The sequence below is a fragment of the Balaenoptera acutorostrata genome, chromosome 9 (genome assembly GCF_949987535.1).
Source record: "Balaenoptera acutorostrata chromosome 9, mBalAcu1.1, whole genome shotgun sequence".
NCBI lineage: Eukaryota > Metazoa > Chordata > Mammalia > Artiodactyla > Balaenopteridae > Balaenoptera > Balaenoptera acutorostrata.
Window position 1 is genome coordinate 56,365,622 of NC_080072.1, and position 21,854 is coordinate 56,387,475.

A 21,854-nucleotide genomic window follows, 5' to 3' on the forward strand; every position below is an offset into this window, starting at 1 on the left:
ACCTGCCTCTGGTGGTCAGTGAACCATTTCACCAGCCTGAACTTGGCTTGTTGTAGCTGTAGAGATATTGGAGGCCTGTTTTTTATTCCTGCCTAAACTGAGCACAAGCAGATATTGACAGTTCTGTCTTCAGAATGATTTGGAGCTTGAATGGTATTTTCATCAGATTTATTGTTCCTGGGTGGCTGCTGCATGGGTTCCAGTTCTTATTCTATCACTTTACTATTTGAGCATAGACATGCCACTTAATCTTGCTGAGCTTTAGTTTTCTCATCTGTCTAATGGGTCTGATATGCCTGTAGGAGTATTATGAGGATCAGTTGATTGGCATATGTGAAAGGACATCCTTATTTAATAGGATCTATTAAATAAGTGTTTAATAAATGTTAGTTTCCTTCCTTTTTCTTCAGTCAGAATGTTTGAAACCACCATTATTGATTCACTGTTAGTGATTCATTCCTGTAAGTAGTGTTAAATTATGTGTGCCCCTGTGGAGGGTAACGTTTTAAGCTATTACTAACTCCTTTCTCTTGATTAATGTGTCACATTCTTGTGGCAACCAACCAAGAGCAATACATTTGGGAGTGAGATTGAGGACAACATTAGAGAAGGGGTAGAGATAACAGGAGTGAGCAGACGGCCTTCACATAAGGGGTAAAAGGTACCAAAGAACAATTTAGAATCATAGAACTTTAATATTAAAAGAGATTTTTGAAATTTAGTCCAAATCTATAAATTTTATAAATGGAAGAATAGCCCAAGAGAGGGAAAGTGATCTGACTAGAAGTTAGGGACAAGATTAGGACCCACATTTTGTTTTGTATTCTTTTGTTGCCTTTACCTGTTTTAGGATTTTATCTTGCGTTGATGGTGGTAGGAACTTTAAGTTTTTAGGAGACTTCTCCCAGATTTTCTTTTCATCTATTCAGTCATTCAACTCATTCTTTTTTGCTTTCACTACCTGATATATACAGTTATTGATAATCACAGGGAGGGTAAAATTGAAGGTAATTTCTTAGTTTTTTCTTTCTGTTTTTCTGCTTTTTCCATGTATTCTATACTGAGCATGTAATATGTTTGATGTTAGGAAAAAATGCTAGTAAAAAAAAAGAATGTATTCATGTATTTCTCGTAAGTAAAAATAAATATATTTATCCTAGAAAATAAAACCAAAAAACTATTTTGTTCACTTATAACTTTATTTATAATACAAAAACAAAAATAGCTTAAATGTTAGGTAATGTAAGCTAAGTCAGACTTTATAATGTTAACAGCAGATGTTCTGGTTATAAATACTACCCATCTTTCTCCTTTGCTCCCTATCTCAGTAAATGAAACCACCTTACACCCAAAGCCCAAACCAAAAACCTATGATTCATCTCTGATTTCTCCTACTATTTTCACCTCTACAAACTCTAAAACCTCTTGATTCAACTTCTGTAATAACTCTTAAATACGTCTACCTCTAGCTGTCTCCACTGCCACTGCCTTAATCCATCATCTTCAACCCAGATTCCTGTAACTGGTTCCTAATTGGTGTCCCTGCCTCCCCTATCTTTTTGTCACACTGGAATAGAAATACTCATCCTGTTTTCATTCTTTTAGCAATGTTTGCTAGGCTTTGTACGGAGTGTTGGGGATGAGATGCATAAATACAGTCCCTGCTCTTCAGATGGCATGTTACTTTTTAAACCTCTTTAATACTTCCCAGAGCTCAAGCGCATGAATTTAAACCACAGGCTTTGTGATCTGGCCTCTGCCTACCTCTCCAGACTCATCTTCAAACACATACCCCACCCCACTGTAGAACTCTGTGTTCTTTTACCAGTCATAATTTTGCTAGTTACGGTTTGAAATAAGACTTTTGTATTTATATTAACCAGCTTTTAAAATCCATGCCATTTTAACATATGCTTAATTCAATTTAGTTTCTTTAAACAAATAAACAGAAAAGCAGCCAACATCTGGAGTCCAGACCTTTCTTCTCAGCTACAAATCTGTATTTCTAGTTGTCTGATTGACATTTCCACTTGGCTGTCTCACAGGTACCTCAAACCGAACACGTTGAAAATTGTTCTTGTAATTGTCTCTGTTTTCACAATCTCAGTAAACTATGCTTACCATCAACTGAAGTGTATAGGCAAGAAGCTTGGGAGCCATCCTTGAGAGTTTGTTCTTCCTCACCTTTATGTCAAATCAATCACAAATCTCTGTTTATTTTACTTCCTGAATATTTCTCAAGTCTGTTCACCGAGGTCTATTCCCAATTCTGTTACCTTAATCCAAGTAGCAACTTTGCTTAGTCTGACTTCTGTAACCTCCTAGCTAGTCACCCCACATCCATGTTTTTTCCCTTCAGAGCACTCTCCACACGTACCTGATCTGGCACCAAATGTTTACTACTGTATTGGTCATCTCGGGCTGCCATAACAAAATACCATAGAGTAGGTGGCTTAAAAATAGACATTTATTTTTTTCATAGTTTGGTGGCTGGAAGTCCGAGATCAGGGTACCAGCATGGTCAGGTCTTGTGAGAGCTCTTCCTGGCTTGCAGGCAGCTACCTTCTCACAAGTTCTCTGGTGTCTCTTCTTAGAAGGGCATTAATCCCATCGTGAGGGCCCTACCCTCATGACCTCGTCTAACCCTAATTACCTCCCAAAGGACCCATCTACAAATACCATCAGATTTCGGGTTAGACCTTCAACATATGAATTTGTGTCTGACACAAGCATTCAGTTCATAACAACTATATTATCTTATGTATTCTTGATGTTCTAGCATCTGGGTCCTCGCTGATTAGTGAGAGACTGCCCCTCCCAGGGATAGCCAGTTCTTAGGTATAGCAAACAGCTCAACCTGGTCTGTGCCTTTCATATGCAAACTAACCAATCCAGAACCCATTCTCTAAACCACATCTTACACTCCAGGAGGCAGTATTCCTTTGCTCTAATCACCCCAGAGCCAGGTACCAGATAACTAAAGATAGCTCCTGTACCCCAGGGCCGCCTGAAGTTATTCAAATTAGCCAGTTCTAAACCTGCTTACCCTCCCTTGCCTTGCCTTTCTTAAGGAAACCGCAATAAAGGGTCTTGCCCACACTTTTCCTCTTGCTCCTTCTGCCTCCTCACTGACCCTGGTGCTTTCCTATGCTGTCCTGCATGGCATGGCGTACCCCCTCCTCTTGGGAACTGTGAATAACACACTTTTTCTTTTTTTAAGGGGGAAAGTTCCCCCTTAATTTTTACCTCCTATTTTGTTTATTTCCTTGTTTATTTGTTTTGGCCATGCCGCATGGCTTACGGGATCTTAGTTCCCTGACCAGGGATCAAACCTGGGCCCCCAGCAGTGGAAGCATGGAGTCCTAACCACTGGACCGCCAGGGAATTCCTTTTCAGTGGCAATCATCTCCTGATCTGTTGGCTTCACCATACTTGAATAATAATAAAATTTATATTTTGAAACACACTGCCACACTTCTGTGGACTGAATTGTGTCCTCTCAAAAATCACATGTTGACTGTTTGCAGATGACATGATATACTATACATAGAAAATCCTAAAGCAACATCAGAAAACTGTTAGAGCTCATCAATGAATTTGGTAAAGTTGAAGGATACAAAATAAATATACAGAAATCTGTTGCATTTCTATATACTAACAGTGAAGTATCAAAAAGAGAAATTAAGGAGACAATCCCATTTACCATCTCATCAAAAAGAATAAAATACCTAGGAATAAACCTACCTAAGGAGGCAAAAGACCTGTACTCCAAAAACTATAAGATGCTGATGAAAGAAACTAATGATGACACAAACAGATGGAAAGATATACCATGTTCTTGGATTGGAAGAAACAATACTGTTAGAAATGACCATACTACCCAAGGTAATCTATAGATTCAGTGCAATCCCTATCAAATTACCAGTGGCATTTTTCACAGAACTGGAACAAAAAATTTAAAAATTTATATAGAAACACAAAAGACCCATCTAAAGATGTTTAATGTAAAGTCAGTAGATCCTGGTTCAAAACTTTAAATAAAGGAATCTTATGTATATCATAAAACTGTGGTAGATTTACCTGCAGTAAGTCACGATATTATACCAGTTTTTTTGAACATTTATAGGTGATTCAAGTGAATGGTTTTGGAGGCAACATAATATAGAGTCCGTTCAAAATCTGGCTCTGTTACATATTAGCATGTGATCTTCAGAGGCTCAAGAGCGGGGGAATATGGGGATATATGTGTACATATAGCTGATTCACTTTGTTGTACAGCAGAAATTAACACACCATTGTAAGGCAATTATACTCCAATAAAGATGTGGAAAAAAAAAAGTTACTTAAACCTTCTAAGCCTCAGTGTTCTCATCTTGGAATGTAGATAATAGTTCCTACCTTAGAATTGTGAAAATTTAAATGAAATAATAAATGTGAAACATGTAATCATAAGACCTTGCACAAACGCTGTCATTTTCATTATTCCAGTAATTTACTACAATATATCACTTTGCATAAATTCTCTTCCTTCTTCCTAGAATGCCTTTCTCTGCCATCATTTCATTTCCTGCCACCACCTTTTCTGGCTTCTTTGTGCCCCCATTTTTGGAATCTTTACTGTGTATTTAATCACATGTTTTTCATTCCCTCTACCTCACTAGACTGAATTCCCTGAGGGCAGTGATTATGTCTTGTTTTTATCGTATCCTCAGCCCCTAACGTTGCCTGGCACATAGTAGATATATTATTAAACAATTCATCAAATGCATATCTAGTGAATAAATTCTATAGGATTGGTTTAAGTATTAGAAATAACCTATCACAACACTTAGCTGGACACTTAGTGTCCAGCTTGTAGTTTAATATGTAATAACTATAGTTGTTATTATTGCTAATAATATTATTATTTTTCAGAGACATACTTAGACATCACTTAGATTAAGTGACTTCCCCAACCATTACTATCTCTTTTTATGTATATGACTGAACATTTTATTTATCTTAGGTGCTATAGGATGGGGGGAAAATGCAAAAGAATACTGATAGGACCTATCACCTGTAGATGGTGGACATCATTCTTTCCTGGAGGCATGTTATCATGGTTTATGATACTGAATGATCCAAGCTGACCAGTGAGTCAGGCATCCTACTTAGGTGTGTAGATTAGGACAGATGGGTGGATAAGCTTCTTTGTTCAAAAACAATAAACTAAATATACACACTGAGAATAAATTAGATGATGATAAATATATGAGAATTAGTAAAAGATATAAGATAATAAGAGGTGACCATCTTAATCATTCTGATGTTTTATTTTGGATTTGCATAATAATTGCAGCTCTACAATATTCAAGTCCTGTTACCTTTGTTTCTTACAGCTATTGGATGAACTCCCAATGATTTACAGCTGTTGTATATTTGTATACTGCATGTAAGTATTTACGTTTAAAATTCATATGCTTGATATATTTTTAAATTCATGTTTGCTTCATAGGGAATTATGTAATATAACTAATCCAGTGATATTACTGGGAGATTGTAACAGTGTAGAAGATTGTAACTTTTGTGATTTCAATGTAGAGTATAATTTCTGGGAAGTTATAATAATATTGTTTATGAACTTGTTTGATCTCAAAACCTTATAGCCAATTTAGATAGAATCTTACTTAAATTAAGTAAGATTAACTAACTTACACAATTTGCCTTTCCTTGAGTTATGAATATATAAAAATTTAGGTAAAGATTTTATATATTATGCCATAATAACATTTCTCTACTTTGTACCTGTAATTGTGCTGGGCAGCACACGAAGTCATTTCTAAATTCTCACAGTTGTGCAAGATAAATAGGTATTGTCCCCATTTTATCTAAGAATATAAGCAGAGCTTATGCTTAGGTGACTTGCTTAAGGTCATGCAGTTAGTAAGTGTCAGAGTTGGAAATTGAACTACAGGTTTAATAAACTTAACTTTTAAAATATACCTTCTGTTTTCTAGTGTTAATTCTTGAGACTTCTCTGAACCTCTTATGTGATGGTTATCTGATTCTTTTTAACAGGATCATCATTGCTAGCTCAAGAATATCTTCTAAAGATATGTAAAAATAAAAATAGTTTGAAAAAAATATATTATTAAAAAGAGCTCATCAGAAACTTCTTCTGTAAAGGACCAGACAGTAATTATTTTAGACTCTCTGGGCCTGTGGTCTCTGTTGCAAGTCTTCAACTCTGCTGTTGTAGTGTGAAAGCAGCCATAGATAATATGTAAACCAATGGGTGTGACTGTCTTCCAGTAAATTTTATTTACAAAAACAGGCTTAGGTTGAGAAATTGCTTCCTACACTGTAGTTTGCTACCCCTGATCTAGAAAAATATTTTCAGATGACTCTTAATAAGTCATCAGCCCATCACAGTCTGCATCTGTGACAAGCAGATTTAGGCAGTTAGAAAACAAGATCAAAAACAAGGAAATCCCATGCACCATTTTCTGAAAGCTATCCTCAAGACTGAGACTAAGGTCTTTGCTCTCCTTGACATTGTTTACTGATCTATCTTTTCTGTCAAAACTATATTTATTAAAAGAAAAATAAAGTAACAGTGAGCATTGATATGCTAATGTCCTGATGTACCTGTACCTGCATGAGACAAAGCTGAGAGCAGATACTTAAAAAGTACCCAGACAAGTACTACAAGAAAGGGAGAGCAGAAAGCAGAAGATGACTGCCTTCTTACCTCAGTTAATGTTTTGTTCGAAAAACATCCCTCTCAAGTAGTCTGGTTATGTATCTCATTAAATGAAGCAATAAACCATGGTAAAACAATCAGGCACAACATGCACACACACAAAAAGTCATCAAGTCACAGAATTTAAAGGTAAAAGAGGTCTTAGTGCTAGTAAGACTTCTCTGAATCCTTTATGTGATGGTTATCTGATTCTTTTCAATATATGATCGCCATTACTTTCCAGCCACCTTTCTTTACAGATAGGGAAATAGGAGTTGGATCCAATTCCTATTAATTAGTAAACTGAGAGAACTCTCCTGCTGCTTATACAAAACATAGGCTCAAAGGTTGGATACTTAGCTGATAGCCAAATATATGTTCATATTTACTTATTCACCGAATGTTTCCTGTGTCAGACTTTCCTAGTGACTAGGTATATGAAAAAAAGATTTTATCCCTGCACACAAGAAATTCACAGTCTGGTTGGGGAGACAGATAAGCAAAGAGACAATGGTAATAGAGTGATATTTTCTATGACAGTGTGCGTTCGTCAGGGATCATTAGTTCCAAGATGTGGAAACCTACTCAAGCCAGTTGATTTAGGAGAGACTTATTTACTGTAAGGACACGAGGGAATTATATGGCACCCAGTAGCAGGAAGTCCAGCTCACCAGAACTGGAAGGGCAACTTCTCTCTCCCTCCCTCTTTTCTCTATTCCTTCCTCTCCACATGGCTTCAAGTCTTTGTATCTGCTTTCTTTTTCTCTTCCTGCAGATCACTTCTGCGCTCACTCATCTACTTTAAGTTAGTTGCCCAAATATAAGCATCAGACCTTGAGTCCACACGGCTTTATACTTTGATTCTCTACACTTGATTCAGTCTCTGGCTCCCAAACTCCAAATTTTCAGAAGAGAGCCTCTCACTGGCCCAGTTTAAGTCAGGCATCTACTCCTGGTCCCCGTAGCCTCTTGGAGGCTGTAGGCAATGTGGGTTCTCTAAGATGAGTGTGTGGTTGAGAGGAAATGATGGGCATCACTAGACCCAGGGGCATGTATACGAGTGGTAAAACAGTGTTCTATTTGTTTTCCTAGTTATGTATTCTAAAACAAGTTTCTTTCTCTCTCTCTTTTTTCTTTTTAAGGTTTGAATGTTTCAAGACAAAGAACTCTGTAAACTACCATCTGCTTTTTACTTTAGTTCTGTTCAGTTTAATAGTAACCACAGTAAGTCATATTTTATTTCTAACAGATTAAGCATGTAAACTAGCCATTTATGGAGTTTGGTACATTTTACTTCTAGTATTTGCTTCATGCTGTTCAAACTGAAATATTTCTACACAAAACTTACTTATAGATATTGCCCCTTTGTTTCCTATTTAGGTGTTATTTCTCAACAAAAAGTTGAAACAACTTTTTAAAAAATCTGTTTTTTTGTTTTTTTGGTTTTTGTTTTTACAGAAGGGGAAAAAGTCAAAAGGCAAATATTTAGTAGCAATGGAAAACAATTAACTTTTCCTCATGGATTCACATATTGCCTCCTATTTGTTAAAAAAAGAAATTGGCTCTGCTCCGTAGGGCCTAGTGTGACTCTTTTAATGGTTAACCTTTTCCAAATAGGTTGAGATAGCCAATCACTTCTGATCCTACCCTAGCGCTTTTTTCCTCAAGTGAATTACATTTTGTATTAAGAGATATTAATTTCAACAAACTTTTATCACAAATCTAACATATCAGGCAGTAGAAAATACAAAGATGACTAAGAAGTAGTCACTATGCTTGAGGACCGCATTCTAGTGGGGAACTTAAACATGTAAACAAAGAATTGGATCGAAAGATGATAATTGCAGTCATACAGGTAAAAACCAGTTATATGATGATGAGATAAATGAGGATTAATGAATTGCTTGAGTGGGTCAAAGAAAGCTGCAGAGAGGTGTACTTGAGCTGGGTTTTAATTGATTAGGAGTTCACCAGGCCCCGGGGTAAGAGCGTTATGGAGCACTTCTAAATAGACCATTAAGTTGTCCACAGGCCTAGAATCTTGGAACACATAGTGAACTATCATTTTTAAGTGCTTATTACGTGCCAGATACTCTACTGAGTACTTTACATTTATTTTCTCATTGAATCATCACTGCCAGTGGAATTGGGAGAGATTTAATATGACTGGGTCAAAGTTAAGTGGTGAGTGAACAGGTGTAGTGAATCAGACAAATATCAGATTATGAAGACTCTTATATACCATGTTTAAATTTGGATTTTTATCCTCAAGGTAGCGTGGAGCCATTATTGGTTTAAAGTAGAGGAAAAACATCAATAGATACGTGTTTTAGAAAGATTTGATTATGGATGATGGATTAGAGGAGTATGAGTCTAGACCTAGGGATTTTTGCATTTGCTTAGGCAAGATATGAGACTCAGACTGAAGTAAAATAACTTGCATAAATAATCCATGGTATTTGTGACCCACTAAGTAGAAAGGGGTAGAAATGGAGTAAAAAGAAGGAATTGTCTACAATGATTCCTCAGTTTATGGCCTGGTCCTCAGAGTACGTAGTAAGTCCTTAACCAAGACAGGCAACTTGGAACATGAGCAGATTTTGCAGGAAAGATAATGAGTAGGTTTGTGTCACAGGGTAGGGGTAGATAAGTTCACTTTGGAATGTGCTGAGATTGAGGTGCCTGACATTAGTGATATCTGAGGCTTAACAAGTAGGTTGGGCTAAAGATGTGGATTTGGTAGTTGTCAGGTTATAGGTAGTACTAGAAATGTGGGAATAGATGAACTGGCACAGAGATAGCATAGACCATTATGATAACCAAAGATACAACCCTTGTGGGGGGACCTTCAAGATGTCAGAGGAGTAAGATGTGGAGATCACATTCCTCCCCACAAATACATCAAAAATACATCGACATGTCGGGCTTCCCTGGTGGCGCAGTGGTTGAGAATCTGCCTGCCAATGCAGGGGACACGGGTTCGAGTCCTGGTCTGGGAAGATCCCACATGCCACGGAGCAACTGGGCCCGTGAGCCACAATTACTGAGCCTGCGCGTCTGGAGCCTGTGCTCCGCAACAAGAGAGGCCGCGATGGTGAGAGGCCCGCACACCGCGCTGAAGAGTGGTCCCCACTTGCTGCAACTAGGGAAAGCCCTCGCACAGAAACGAAGACTCAACACAGTCATAAATAAATAAATAAAAGAACATGAATTTCTTTAAAAAAAAAAAAAAGCAAACTGGGCTATTCATTTCAGTAACAGTCAAGTGGTCTTAGTTTGCATTCAATTAAAAAAAAAAAAAACATCGACATGTGGAACAACTCCTACAGAACACCTACTGAATGCTGGCAGAAGACCAAAAGCCAAGAAAATTCCCACGTACCTGGGTAGGGCAAAAGAAAAAACAGAGACAAAAGAATAGGGATGGGACCTGCACCTCTGGGAGAAAGCTGTGAAGAAGGAAAAGTTTCCACTCACTAGGAAGCCCCTTCACTGGCAGAGATGTGGGTGGGCATGGGGGAAGCTTCAGAGCCATGAAGGAGAGCACAGCAACAGGGGTGCAGAGGGCAAAGTGGAGAGATTCCTGCACAGAGAATTGGTGCCAACCAGCACTCACCAGCCTGAGAGGCTTGTCTGCTCACCCGCTGGGGCGGGTTGGGGCTGGGAGCTGATGCTCGGGCTTCGGAGGTCAGATCCCAGGGAGAGGACTGGGGTTGGCTGCGTGAACACAGCCTGAAGGGGGCTAGTGCGCCACAGCTAGCTAGGAGAGAGTCCGGGAAAAAGCCTGGACATGCCTAAGAGGCAAGAAACCATTGTTTCGGGCTGCACCAGGGGAGGGGATTCCTTCCCTGTCTGCACACAGAAGGCAGAGCGCTGGCTAAATGAGGTCCAGAGACGGCTATTAGCTCGGACACCAGAGACGGGCATGAAACGCACAGGTCACTATCCACACGCGGCCCCTCCCCGACCCCCCCGGCCCAGGAGCCACTGCCAGGGTCCTGACACACAGCGCACCTCAGGCTGTTGCAATGTCATGCTGGCCTCTGCCGCCGCAGGCTCACCCCGCATTCCAATGATAACTACCATACCCCTCCCTCCCCGTGGCATGAGTGAGCAGGAGCCCCCTAATCAGCTGCTGCTTTAATCCTCTCATGTCTGGGTAGGAACAGATGCCTGAGGGTGACCTATATGCAGAGGCGGGGCCAAAACCAAAGCTGAACCCCAGGAGCTGTGCAAACAAAGAAGAGAAAGGGAAATTTCTCCATGCAGCCTCAGGAGCAGCGGATTAAATCCCCACAATCAACTTGATGTACCCTGCATCTGTGGAATACCTAAATAGACAACGAATTGTCCCAAAATTGAAGCGATGGACTTTGGGAGCAACTGTAGACTTGGGGTTTGCTGTCTGCAACTGACTTGTTTCTGATTTTTATGTTTATCTTAGTATAGTTTTTAGCACTTGTTATCATTGGTGGATTTGTTTATTGGTTTCGTTGCTCTCTTCTTTTTTTATTATTATTTTTTATTTTTTTATTTTAATCTTTTTTATTTTAATAATCTATTTTTTTAAATTTTTTTATTATTATTTTTTCTTTCTTTTTTTCTCCCTTTTATTCTGAGCTGTGTTGCTGACAGGGTCTTGGTGCTCCAGCCTGGTGTCAGGCCTGAGCCTCTTGAGGTGAGAGAGCCGAGTTCAGGACATTGGACCACCAGAGACCTCGAGCCACACGTAGTATCAGTTGGCGAGAACTCTCCCAGAGATCTCTTGTCTCAACGCTAAGACCCAGCTCCATCCAACGGCGAGCAAGCTCCAGTGCTGGACGCCCCATGCCAAACAACTAGCAAGACAGGCACACAGCCCACCCATTAGGGAGGCTGCCTAAAATCATACTAAGTTCACAGACACCCCAGAACACACCACTGGATGCATCTCTGCCCACCAGAAAGACAAGATCCAGCCCCACCCACCAGAACACAGGCACCAGTCCCCTCCACCAGGAAGCCTACACAAGCCACTGAACCAACCTCACCCACTGGGGGCAGACATCAAAAACAACAGGAACTACGAACCTGCAGCCTGTGAAAAGGAGACCCCAAACACAGTACGTTAAGCAAAATGAGAAGACAGAGAAATATGCAGCAGAGAAAGGAGCAAGGTGAAAACCCACCAAACCAAAAAAATGAAGAGGAAATAGGCAGTCTACCTCAAAAAGAATTCAGAGTAATGATAGTAAAGATGATCCAAAATCTTGGAAATAGAATGGAGAAAATACAAGATATGTTTAACAATGACCTAGAAGAACTAAAGAGCAAACAAACTGATGAACAACACAATAAATGAAATTAAAAATTCTCTAGAAGGAATAAGTAGCAGACTAACTGAGGCAGAAGAATGGATAAGTGACCTGGAAGATAAAATAATGGAAATAACTACCACAGAGCAGAATAAAGGAAAAAGAATGAAAAGAATTGAGAGTCTCAGAGACCTCTGGGACAACATTAAACGCTCCAACATTCGAACTATAGGGGTCCCAGAAGAAGAAGAGAAGAAGAAAGGGACTGAGAAAATATTTGAAGAGATTATAGTTGGAAACTTCCCTAATATGGGGAAGGAAATAGTCAAGTCCAGGAAGCACAGAGAGTCCCATACAGGATAACTCCAAGGAGAAACACGCCAAGACACATATTAATCAAGATATCAAAAATTAAATACAAAGAAGAAATATTAAAATCAGCAAGGGAAAAGCAACAAATAACATACAAGGGAATACCCATAAGGTTAACAGCTGATCTTTCAGCAGAAAATCTGCAAGCCAGAAGGGAGTGGCATGATATATCTAAAGTGATGGAAGGGAAGAACCTACAACCAAGATTACTCTACCCAGCAAGGATCTCATTCAGATTCAACACAGAAATTAAAACCTTTACAGACAAGCAAAAGTTAAGAGAATTCAGCACCACCAAACCAGCGTTAGAACAAATGCTAAAGGAACTTCTCTAGGCAGGAAACACAAGAGAAGGAAAAGACCTACAATAGCAAACCCAAAACAATTAAGAAAATGGTAATAGGAACATACATATTGATAACTACCTTAAATGTAAATGGATTAAATGCTCCCACCAAAAGACATAAACTGGCTGAATGGATACAAAAACAAGACCCATATATATGCTGTCTACAAGAGACCCTCTTCAGACCTAGGGACACATACAGACTGAAAGTGAGGGGATGGAAAAAGATATTCCATGCAAATGGAAATCAAAAGAAAGCTGGAGTAGCAATACTCATATCAGATAAAATAGACTTTAAAACAAAGACTATTACAAGAGACAAAAGGACACTGCATAATGATTGAGGGATCGATCCAAGAAGATATAACAATTGTAAATATTTATGCACCCAACATAGGAGCACCTCAATACATAAGGAAAATGCTAACAGCCATAAAAGGGGAAATTGACAGTAACACATAGTAGGGGAATTTAACACCCCACTTTCACCAATGGACAGATCATCCAGACAGAAGATTAGTAAGGAAACACAAGCTTTAAATGATACATTAAACAAGATGGACTTCATTGATACTTATAGGACATTCCATCCAAAAACAACAAAATACACTTTCTTCTCAAGTGCTCATGGAACATTCTCCAGGATAGATCATATCTTGGGTCACAAATCAAGCCTTGGTAAATTTAAGAAAATTGAAATCATATCACGTATCTTTTCCGACCACAATGCTATGAGACTAGATATCAATTACAAGAAAAAAACTGTAAAAAATACAAACACATGGAGGCTAAACAATACACTACTTAATAGCCAAGAGATCACTGAAGAAATCAAAGAGGAAAACAAAAAATACCTAGAAACAAATGACAATGAAAACGCAATGACCCAAAACCTATGGGATGCAGCAAAAGCAGTTCTGAGAGGGAAGTTTATAGCAATACAATTCTACCTCAAGAAACAAGAGAAATCTCAAATAAACAACCTACCCTTACACCTAAAGCAATTAGAGGAACAAGAACAAAACAACTCCAAAGTTAGCAGAAGGAAAGAAATTATAAAGATGAGATCAGAAAAAAATGAAAAAGAAATGAAGAACACAATAGCAAAGATCAATAAAACTATAAAAGCTCGTTCTTTGAGAAGCTAAACAAAATTGATAAACCATTAGCCAGACTCATCAAGAGAAAAAGGGAGAAGACTCAAATCAACAGAATTAGAAGAAAAAGGAGAAGTAACAACTGACACTGCAGAAAAACAAAGGATCATGAGAGATTACTACAAGCAACTATATGCCAATAAAATGGACAACCTGGAAGAAATGGACAAATTCTTAGAAAAGCACAACCTTCTGAGACTGAACCAGGGTGAAATAGAAAATATAAACAGACCAATCGCAAGCAATGAAATTGAAACTGTGATTAAAAATCTTACAGCAAACAAAAGCCCAGGACCAGATGGCTTCACAGACGAGTTCTATCAAACATTTAGAGAAGAGGTGACACCTATCCTTCTCAAACTCTTCCAAAATATAGCAGAGGGAGGAATACTCCAAAACTCATTCTACGAGGCCACCATCACCCTGATACCAAAACCAGACAAAGATGTCACAAGGAAAGAAAACTACAGGCCAATATCACTGATGAACATAGATGCAAAAATCCTCAACAAAATACTAACGAACAGAATCCAACAGCACATTAAAAGGATCATACACCATGATCAAGTGGGGTTTATCCCAGGAATGCAAGGATTCTTAAATATATGCAAATCAATCAATTTGATACACCATATTAACAAATTGAAGAATAAAAACCATATGAACATCTGAATAGATGCAGAAAAAGCTTTCAACAAAATTCAACACCAATTTATGATAAAAACTCTCCAGAAAGTAGGCATAGAGGGAACTTACCTCCACATAATAAAGGCCATATATGACAGACCCACAGCCAACATCATTCTCAGTGGTGAAAACTGAAACCATTTCCACTAAGATCAGGGACAAGACAAGGTTGCCCACTCTCACGACTGTTATTCAACATAGTTTTGAAAGTGTTAGCCACAGCAATCAGAGAAGAAAAAGAAATAAAAGGAATCCAAATCGGAAAAGAAGTAAAGCTGTCACTGTTTGCAGATGACATGATGCTATACATAGAGAATCCTAAAGATGCTACCAGAAAACTACTAGAGCTTATCAATGAATTTGCTAAAGTAGCAGGATACAAAATTAATGCACAGAAATCTCTTGCATTCATATTCACTAATGATGAAAAATCTGAAAGAGAAATTAAGGAAACACTCCCATTTACCACTGCAAGAAAAAGAATAAAATACCTAGGAATAAACCTACCTAAGGAGACCAAAGACCTGTATGCAGAAAACTATAAGACACTGATGAAAGAAATTAAAGATGATACAAACTGATGGAGAGGTATACCATGTTCTTGGATTGGAAGAATCAACATTGTGAAAATGACTGTACTACCCAAAACAATCTACAGATTCAATGCAATTCCTATCAAACTACCAATGGCATTTTTCACAGAACTAGAACAAAAATTTTCACAATTTGTATGGAAACACAAAAGACCCCAAATAGCCAAAGCAGTCATGAGAAAGAAAAAGGGAGCTGGAGGAATCAGGCTCCCTGGCTTCAGACTATACTACAAAGCTACAGTAATCAAGACAGTATGGTACTGGCACAAAACCAGAAATATAGATCAATGGAACAGGATAGAAAGCCCAGAGATAAGCCCACGCACATATGGTCACCTTATCTTTGATAAAGGAGGCAAGAATATACAATGGAGGGAAAAAAAGCCTCTTCAATAAGTGGTGCTGGGAAAACTGGACAGCTACATGTAGAAGAATGAAATTAGAACACTCCCTAACACCATACACAAAAATAAACTCAAAATGGATTAAAGATCTAAATGTAAGGCCAGACACTATAAAACTCTTAGAGGAAAACCTAGGCAGAACACTCTGACATAAATCACAGCAAGATCCTTTTTGACCCACCTCCTAGAGAAATGGAAATAAAAACAAAAATAAACAAATGGGACCTAATGAAACTTATAAGCTTTTGCACGGCAAAGGAAACCATAAACAAGGCAAAAAGACAACCCTCAGAATGGAAGAAAATATTTGCAAACGAAGCAACTGTCAAAGGATTAATCTCCAAAGTATACAGGCAGCTCATGCAGCTCAATATCAAAAAAACAAACCACCCAATCCAAAAATGGGCAGAAGATCTAAATAGACATTTCTCCGAAGAAGATAAACAGATTGAAAGGATGCTCAACGTCACTAATCATTAGAGAAATGCAAATCAAAACCACAATTAGGTATCACCTCAGATGGGTCAGAATGGCCATCATCAAGAAATCTACAAACAATAAATGCTGGAGAGGGTGTGGAGAAAAGGGAACCCTCTTGCACTGTTGATGGGAATGTAAATTGATACAGCCACTATGGAGAACAGTATGGAGGTTCCTTAAAAAACTAAAAATAGAATTATCATATGCCCCAGCAATCCCTCTCACTACTGGGCATATACCCTGAGAAAACCATAATTCAAAAAGAGTCATGTACCACAGTGTTCACTGCAGCACTATTTACAGTAGCCAGGACATGAAAGCAACCTAAGTGTCCATCGACAGATGAATGGATAGAGAAGATGTGGCACATATATACAATGAAATATTACTCAGCTATAAAAAGAAACGAAATTGAGTTATTTTGTAGTGAGGTGGATGGACCTAGAGTCTGTCATACAGAGTGAAGTAAGTCAGAGAAAAACAAATACCGTATGCTAATACATATGTATGGAATCTAAAAAAAAAAAATTGTTCTGATGAAGCTAGGGGCAGGACAGAAATAAAGACGCAGTCGTGGAGAATGGACTTGAGGACACAGGGTGGGGGGAAGGGGAAGCTGGGACGAAGTGAGAGAGTAGCACTGACATATATACACTACCAGATGTAAAATAGATAACTAATGGGAAGCAGCTGCATAACATAGGGAGATCAGCTCAGTGCTTTGTGACCACCTAGAGGGGTGGGATAGGTAGGGTGGGAGGGAGATGCAAGAGGGAGGGGCTATGGGGATATATGTATACATACAGCTGATTCACTTTGTTATACAGCAGAAACTAACACAACATAGTAAAGCAATTATACTCCAATAAAGATGTTAAAAAACAAAACAAAACAACCCTTTGGAACACTGGGCTTTTTTTTTTTTCTCAGTAAAAACAAGAGAATATACATTTATGATATTATACCCTAAAAGTTACAATTGATTTGTCTGTGTGACATTTAAAACCTGTCAATATGCAAATTCTTTTTAAGGGGGAGGGATAGATTGGGAGTTTGGGATTGACATGTACACAATGCTGTATTTAAGGTGGGTAACCAACAAGGACCTACTTATAAAAAAATAAAATTTAAAAAGAGATAAAATGAGAATATCTCATTTTGTAATGTCTAAGGAATTCAATAAGAATCAACATTTTAAATAAAAATTTAAATATATACATTTAAGGTGTACCACATGATGATTTGATATACATATACATAGTGAAAATATTACTACAATCAAGCTAATTAACATATCACATAGTTACTGTTTTCTGTGTGTGTGATGAAAGCACCTGAAATCTACTCTTTCAGTAAATTTCCAGTATTCAGTCCAGTATTATTAACTATAGTCACCATGCTGTACATTGTAACACTGACCACTTGAGGGTCAAGTGAAAGAGGTAGAGCCAACAAAGGAGGTAATCAGAGGTGTAGGAAAACCAGGAGAGCTTGATGTCACAGAGTACAAAGAGGTTCCTAGAAAGGGTACCAGTTGCCTCTGAGAGGCTGAATAAAATGAAATTGAGGTTTGACCCATAAAAAAGACCAAGTAATCTTAATGAGGGTACTGTCCACAGCAGATTGATGAAGGCAGAAGCTAGATTTCAGTGAGTTGAGAAGGTGAAAAAGAGATTGAAAGAGCAAAGATACTGTATTTCCTTATGTTTCTACATTGCCCTGCGTAGTCCTTTGCATAAACTACATACTTGTGAATCAGGAAAGTGTCCTAGAATTTCAGAGGTGAAAGGAAGTCTTGTTACTGTATAGAAGAAGAGACTAATGTCCAGAGAGTTTTAGTGACTTGCCTGGCCAACCAAATTTATATGGAGAATTGGTGGTAGAGTCAAGACAACTTACCTTTGTAAGTTGAGAGCTTATGTGGTTGAAAACTTAGGCTTGGGAGCCAGTCATATCTGAGTTTTGACCAACACTGTTACTTAATAACTGTGGGACTTTGGGTAAGTTACTAAAGAGAGAGGTAACTCTCTGCTTTAGTTTTCCTCATCTGTAAAATTAAAATAATAATAGCATACATTTCACATTAGTTGTAAGAATTAATACCCGGCACATAGTAAGGACTCCATAATTCTTTTGCCTTAAAAAATGCTTTTAAGGGCTTCCCTGGTGGCGCAGTGGTTGAGAATCTGCCTGCCAATGCAGGGGACACAGGTTCAAGCCCTGGTCTGGGAAGATCACACATGCCGGAGAGCAACTAGGCCCGTGAACCACAACTACTGAGCCTGCACGTCTGGAGCCTGTGCTCCACAACAAGACAGGCCGCGATAGTGGGAGGCCCGCGCACTGCAATGAAGAGTGGCCCCCGCTTGCCGCAACTAGAGAAAGCCCTCACACAGAAACGAAGACCCAACACAGCCATAAATAAATAAATAAATTAATTAATTAATTAAAAAAAAACACCAATAACGTATAATAAAACCATGCAAAAAAAAAAAAGAATTTATAAAAAAAATGCTTTTAAGAGGCATGCCCTTCTGCATTTCTTTTATTAGTAACAATGAGATTCTGAAATTATGTAAAGGAAAATTCGTATTTTAAAATAAATTTCAGAGATTAAAAGCATTCTGCCTTACTGAAATGTTTCCTACACATCTTACTTTTTTTTTTAATTTTTTTTTTAAAATTTTTGGCTGTATTGGGTCTTCGTTGCTATGCACGGGCTTTCTCTATTTGTGGTTAGTTGGGGCTACTCTTCGTTGCAGTGCGCAGGCTTCTCATTATCGTGGCTTCTCTTGTTGCAGAGCACGGGCTCTAGGCACGAGGGCTTCAGTAGTTGTGGCTCGTGGGCTCTAGAGCACAGGCTCAGTAGTTGTGACGCACAGGCTTAGTTGCTCCGTGGCATGTGGGATCTTCCCAGACCAGGGCTCGAACCCGTGTCCCCTGCATTGGCAGGTGGGTTCTTAACCACTGCACCACTAGGGAAGCCCCTACACATCTTACTATTAAAGCTCTATGGGTGCTTCAAGGAAATAATCTGCTCTTGCTGTGGTGAGGGAACTTCCTCCAGGAATAAGAAGTTCTATAGACAAATTATAAAATTACATAAAATTTATGAGATCAGCACTACATTAAATGAGGCTGTAGAGATAGATAAGAACCGTCCTTTCTGTCAAAAAGATGATTGCCTTGTAGGGGAGAGAAACAAACTAATAAATGCCATAAAGTTTATATATGGACAGTCAGGTAAAAAGGAGAATGAGTGATGCATTCTGCTAAGCAGAGAAGGAGTCAGAAAAGATTTCAAGAAAGAGGTATAGTTTGAGCTAAATCTGGAAAGATGAGTGTTTACCAGCAGGGGGCGATTTCTGAACAAAGTAAAGCACAGCATGTTTAAAGATACAGAAGCATGAAACTAGCATATTTGTTGGAGCCTAGGATGAGAAAGAGACAAGGGGAGAGGAATAAGACCAAGCAGAAAGGCTGGAGCAAGATTATGGAAGACTTTGAAATTTGGACTTTGTCTTGCAAGTGATGAGAGTCATTTTCAGGGTTATGATTTAAATTTTGACTCCTCTCTACCATGTCATTTTAAAGGTGTACTGTTTTTCTTTTTTTTAATTAATTAATATATTTTTGGCTGCGTTGGGTCTTCGCTGCTGTGCGAGGACCCCTCACTGCGGCGCCCCTCCCACTGCAGAGCACAGGCTCCAGGCGCAGGGGTCCCAGCAGCTGTGGCTCACGGGCTGTAGAGCAGGCTCAGCAGCTGTGGCACTCTGGCCCAGCTGCTCCACGGCATGTGAGATCCTCCCGGACCCCAGCTCGAACCCATGTCCCCTGCACTGGCAGGCGGACTCCCAACCACTGCGCCACCAGGGAAGTCCGTAAAGGTGTACTCTTATAGGGCAATAAATGCATGCAATAAGTAGGCATTGAACTTAATCACCCACATGACACTGGAGCCTAAAACTAAGGTTTGTGTAAGTTTTGTGTATCTAGGTGAATGAGTTAGAGGTTTTCAGAAGCAGAAGAAAGGACAAGAAATTTGTTTTAAATGTTTTCACCTATTAGCACATATTATGCGCTAGACACTTGCACATATTTTGGCTTATTATTGCTCACCACTATTATTCCCATTATCCAGATAAGGAAAAGTGAGTCTTTTGGTTAAGTGACTTGCTCAGGCATGTAGCAATTAAGTGGCAGTTTGAAATTTAGCTCCTGTCTCTAAGTCCAGCGTTCTTGCTGCTGTAGAATAGATCTGCTGCAAGGATTGTCAGCATAACTTCTTCAGCCCTCATGAGTTATCCACGCATCTCTGCCTCTCCTTGATGCTGATGCAGAGGCCAAGAGGCCAGAGTAATCCACAACAGCTTTGAAACATTTAGTTTACCATGATGAAGCCAGCACTGGGGCACCCCCACCTGTAGGTAACAGCCCTTTTGTGGCGTGCCACCTAATCTGGTTGGTTTTACCTGGCTGGAGTCAGATCTAAGAAGCAAGACTAAGGAAGCAGGAGACGTTTGAGATTTGCAGAGTAGCAGGAATAGGTTTTCTTTCCCCTTTGTAATGCACTTCATTTACATGTATTTCTTTTAATATTTTTCAGGTTTACCTTAGGGTAAAGGAGCCTATATTCCATCAGGTAATTTTTAAAAATTATTACACATTTTATTATTTAACCTGCCTTGTGTTTTCCTTTTCTAGTAAATTATATGCATATACAACTTCTGTAAATGAAATGGTCGATGTTTTAGGAAAGAACAGTGTTTAAAACAGAGATTGCAAACAAGTTCCTACAGAAGCAGATGTAAGCAAGATAGGAATATACCAAGAACAGTCAATGCCCAGGCCCCGCTGGCTATTGGTAGATAGTCATGCAGGTGTAGCATTGCTCTTCTAAGCAGAAAACAAAAACAGGAAGCATTATACACATGCACATGTAAACAGTCTTTTTTATGACATTATTTTCTAGAAAAGATAAGGGGAAAATACTCAAGGAATGTTCAGTCTAACATATCTTAAGTAGTTTTTTGAGGTGGGAGGTTATTTATATTGAGGGAAACAAACATAGGAAACTTTGGTGTAAGAAATAATAACTTAAGTGCATCCTAGAATGAAACCAGAGTAAAATGAAGTATCAGACCCTAAATAAAGAGAGCTCTTATTTATTGAGTGCTATGATGTGCCTGGTCACTATGCTTATTACTACATAGACTCTAATCTCCCCAGCAGTCCTACAAATTATGAATTACTGTCTACATTTTAAGGGAAATGAGCTCAGAGATATTAGGTAATTTGTGCCAGAGTTACACAGTTATTAAGGGACAGAGCCAGGGCTGTAACTAGATTTGTTTGACCCCTGTCATCATTCTTTTAACAAAGCAGGGTAGATAGATAGATAGATAGATAGATAGATAGATAGATAGATAGATAGATATGATAGATAGGTAGATAGATAAAGGATAAATAACTAAATAAGCACGCAAACAAGCACACATTTCAGGAGGATTAGAGGCCTTGTACTTTTAGAATATTTTGTGCTTATATAAAAAAGTAAATGTTCCTATAATCTTTTAAACTTAAACTAGACAAACCACCTGAAATCTGTTTCTTGAAGAAATAAATTCCAAATCCACGTTATTGTGCCTTGCCTTTTTCCACAGGCCAGCTGAAAGTAGATGTACTAATGTAGATATTATGGGGGGTGGGGCATTCTCACTTTCCTGTTTATTATAGCTTGAAGTGATGTCATTATATATTTACCCCTTTATTAGAAATATTTGTTGACACAGTGTAAAAA

The 21,854-nt window shown here is 38.6% G+C and overlaps 1 protein-coding gene across 5 annotated transcripts in view; it reads left to right on the forward strand.

Moving 5' to 3' along the window:
* The window catches only part of ACER3 (alkaline ceramidase 3), a 213,545-nt gene that overhangs the window by 131,925 nt on the left and 59,766 nt on the right, over window positions 1-21,854 (forward strand). For 4 of the 5 annotated variants that reach the window (XM_057552772.1, XM_007187570.2, XM_057552774.1 and 1 more), the window contains 3 exons: window positions 5,379-5,431; window positions 7,864-7,945; window positions 20,661-20,696. In XM_057552772.1, the coding sequence (XP_057408755.1) occupies window positions 5,379-5,431; window positions 7,864-7,945; window positions 20,661-20,696 (171 nt within the window). The remainder of the gene's footprint in view (window positions 1-5,378; window positions 5,432-7,863; window positions 7,946-20,660; window positions 20,697-21,854) is intronic. The other variant, XM_057552771.1, reaches the window with a different exon arrangement.